Source organism: Vulpes vulpes, chromosome 13, assembly GCF_048418805.1.
Source record: "Vulpes vulpes isolate BD-2025 chromosome 13, VulVul3, whole genome shotgun sequence".
In the NCBI taxonomy this organism is placed as follows: Eukaryota; Metazoa; Chordata; class Mammalia; order Carnivora; family Canidae; genus Vulpes; species Vulpes vulpes.
This window is the reverse complement of record NC_132792.1, coordinates 144,597,450-144,600,997: the sequence shown is the minus strand read 5'-3', so window position 1 is coordinate 144,600,997 and position 3,548 is coordinate 144,597,450. Positions and strand designations below refer to the sequence as shown.

The window sequence follows — 3,548 nt, the reverse complement described above, 5'->3', positions numbered from 1 at the left end:
TCTATTACCTACACTGGATATCTAAGAGACACTATGTTGGAAGTATCAATTTATTACCAGATGTTTGTTTATTACTATGAAATTAGGCTTCAGATGACTAGGAAAGAGCAGCTTGAGTGCTTTGTGCTTTTTCCTCATCTCCCACCAGTGATGTCCCCCAATAAGAGTATTTGAAGAGTCTAGAACCCAAGAGTTAAGGGTGGAATGGCAAAGGTCAGAGAACATGTTACAAACAAGTCTTATCCTCAGTCCTCACTAGGATATGAGCCGAGAAATTTAAGACTCAGCCAGGAGTCTGCCAGACTCACTCCCAGGGGTGCCTGGGGTGGGGAGATTGGGTGGTGGGCAGAAAGTCAGACATAGATGCACCCTTTAGGGGACGTCTCAAGTATTTCTACTGTGCCACCTGTTCCAGCTGGGCCTTCTGGGTAACCATTTTTTTCTTCCTTTCTCCCTTCTTTTCTTTTCTCGTTTTTAAAACAATTTCAATTTGAGAATCACTTCCCTCACCATTGCTATTAGCAAAGTCACTATGGCCCAGGGGACACAGTCACCAGCTTGAGTCAGACACAACTGTACTCAAATTCCTGTTTTGCCTCGTACCAGCTAAGGCTTGGGTAAGTCAGCCTGCTGAGTCTCAGTTTTCTGGAAGTTCCTTATAGAAATACTTTTGAGGATTAAAAAGCAATAACAGAGTAAACAATTTAGAAATAGGTTGGTGGATTTTGTTATCCCAGGAACGAGGAAGACAGCTGGCCTATTACTAAGGAGATGACTCAGGCTTTAGGACTATTGGTGTTTCCCAGAGGTTCATAGAACATTGGACCCATCCTGAAACACAGAAGGACCAAGGTTAGGGACACCTGGGTGGCTCAGTGGTTAAGCGTCTGCCTTTGGCTCAGGGCATGATCCTGGAGTCTCTGGATCGAGTCCCACATCGGGCTCCCTGCATGGAGCCTGCTTCTCCCTCTGCCTATGTCCCCCCCCCCCTCTGTGTGTGTGTGTGTCCCTCATGAATACATAAATAAATAAAATCTTTAAAAAAAAAAAAGGACCAAGGGTAGGCAGAGATTCTGGAAGCAAATAAGCTTTTATTAAGCATCACCTATGCTATATATTCGGTGCACATATAGGAAATTATGTAACTTGGATATGGCAAAGTCCTTACCCTTTAGGAGTCAATGCTTTAGGTGGGAGGAAAAACCTCCCCAGAAAGAAATGATTTCAGAGACAGTACAAAGCACAATGTATCAGCTGTATGAACAATTTAACAAAACGGGTTTCATATAAGTTCTTAAGAGTTCCAGAACAAAGGAGTCAGTAAAAATTCTTGGAGAAGGCCTCCTTGGGGGTGCTCAGTGGGGTGAGGATGAAGGTGGGTTTTATGCTGCATACCAAATACCATGGTAAAAATGTGATTGTCTGATGGCTTTCTGTGAGATGCAAAGGAGTGATATTTGCAAAGACCCAGGATTCCATCCAGAAAGTGACATGTGTGAAGGTGGTGGTAGTGGTAAAACAGAAAAGCTTTGACTGGAATAGGAGCAATACAATATGAAGCAGAAGTACTGAGCGTTTGAATTCTATATTTGAATTCTGCACATTTGAAATGTTAGTATACTTAAGCATTAATAAAGTCTCACTTTATTAATTTGGATTTGATATGAAAGCAGTCCTTAAAAGTGGGAAGGAAGCATAAAAAGCATACTTTCAACCAGTATGAATTAATTATAAACTCTGTTTCTATTACTTCCACAGGGTGGTGCAACTTTGGTGAGCAAACTGAAGTACCTACTTATCTTTATCAGGATAAGACTTGAATGATTACAGTTTTGAATTGTGAGAAATCATTATACTCTCAGGTAAAAGGCAATCACTTGTGCCTGGAGAAGTAGCCAGGGAAAGCATGACTCCTGGACTCTGCTCTCTCTTTGAAGGCCTCCCTTCTATTACATATTCTGCCCCCCATAGCTCTTCTTGCACCCTTACCTACCCACCCTGGTGCCCTCTCCACTGCTCCACGAGTCCCATCAGCAACTCTTTCTCAGGTTCCTCTCTCCTCATCTCCTCAGCAATTAGACATTCAAGGGGATGAGATGTACCAGTAGATGGAGATCAGCTGCTCTCCTTCATGGCCATTACCTTCACTGGAGACCAAAAAGGGTGCAGTGCCCATGTCTGAGAGAACCCGCAAGGAGGCAGATGGGTGGACAGTGTGCCAGGCATTCTAGGCCCTGTGTCAGGAAGAGCTCTTTGAAAGGAGAAGAGCCTGCTCATCTTTCTCTGACTGCTCCACTTCCTGCAGCAATTTGTACAGGGGTCCTACTGTGCCCTTGTGATATGGAGCTTCTTTGGATCCCATCAGCTTCAAGCTGGGGCAGTGACAACGATGCCAGAGGGCAGAGAGGCCATAGATTCCCAGCAGACACAAGGCATTGATCATCACATGCCAACAGAAGAAGGTGGTGACGAACATGATGTCACTGATGTCATCATCCTGCCATGGGTAGCCAGTGACTGGCCTGTACAGAATAAAGCCAGCCTGCATCAGCCAAGAGCCCATCATCAGAAACAGAAAAGCCTCAATCAGCAAGAGTTGAAATGTGTCGGGAGTCCACAGCTCTATAGTCAACACCAGCATCAATAGGAACACCACCAAGATGAGCAGATAATGAATCTGAAGCTCTATCCCTGTTGTGTCCTGGACGTGTGATACCAACAAGAGCAGGAGCACGTAGAAGGTCAGGACCAGGGTACCTTTTTCTAGAAGCACACACCTCTGAGGCAGCAAATTCCTGCTCATGACATCTACACAGCCATTGAGGGTGAGGAGGATGAACATGGTGAGATGCTGCCACTCTTTGGGGTACAGAAATCTTGGTGGCAATTGTCTGTTCATCAATACCAACCCTCCTTTAATGCAACTGATCTCATAAGCTATTAAGATTGAGCCAGTCACCATCTTCAGCAAACCTCTGTAGGATATTTTCCACAGCCTGGCCCATCTTCCCTTATTCCTAGGATGGCATGAAGGATCCAGGAGAGAGTCTTTGAATATCACAACTTTGGAGACTACTATTGCCTGATACAGTCCATATAAGATTAGAAACAGTCCCGGGTACACATGACCAATGAAGGTTCCCATTGAACTACAGATCTGTCTAACGAAGAGAGAAGAGCAAAATTTGGGCAAGTCCACACCTTCTGGGGACCCTTCAAGGTCTGGGTTTTGGAAGAATTTGCCTTCCACCAACTTTTATCATCTCACCCCACCTACTGCTCCCCCACAGAGGAAATGCTTCTTGAAGTAAGCCTACGTCTTTGGTGGAGTAAAGCCTCATTGTTCCATTCCATTCTGGTACATTAGGAACTAACTGACTTCTGCCAAAGAAGAAGGCTTGTGAATGTGCTTTTAGAGGCTCCTTTCTATGGCCCTTGAGGTACTTCTGTGCACACCTGTCCCTTTTCCCCATGGCTTCCTTCCCCTTGTGCTGCCCAGCACGCAAACAAGGAGAGAGGAGCATGGGATAGGGGAAGGGGTTGCTGTG

General features: G+C 45.1%; 1 protein-coding gene across 1 annotated transcript; it reads right to left on the bottom strand.

Moving 5' to 3' along the window:
* Positions 1–2,239: 2,239 nt before the first annotated feature.
* On the bottom strand, positions 2,240–3,145 carry LOC112921748 (transmembrane epididymal protein 1A-like). The gene has a single exon (XM_026001069.2). The coding sequence runs from the start codon at positions 3,143–3,145 to the stop codon at positions 2,240–2,242; it is 906 nt and encodes a 301-aa protein (XP_025856854.1).
* Between the last annotated feature and the right edge of the window lie 403 nt (positions 3,146–3,548).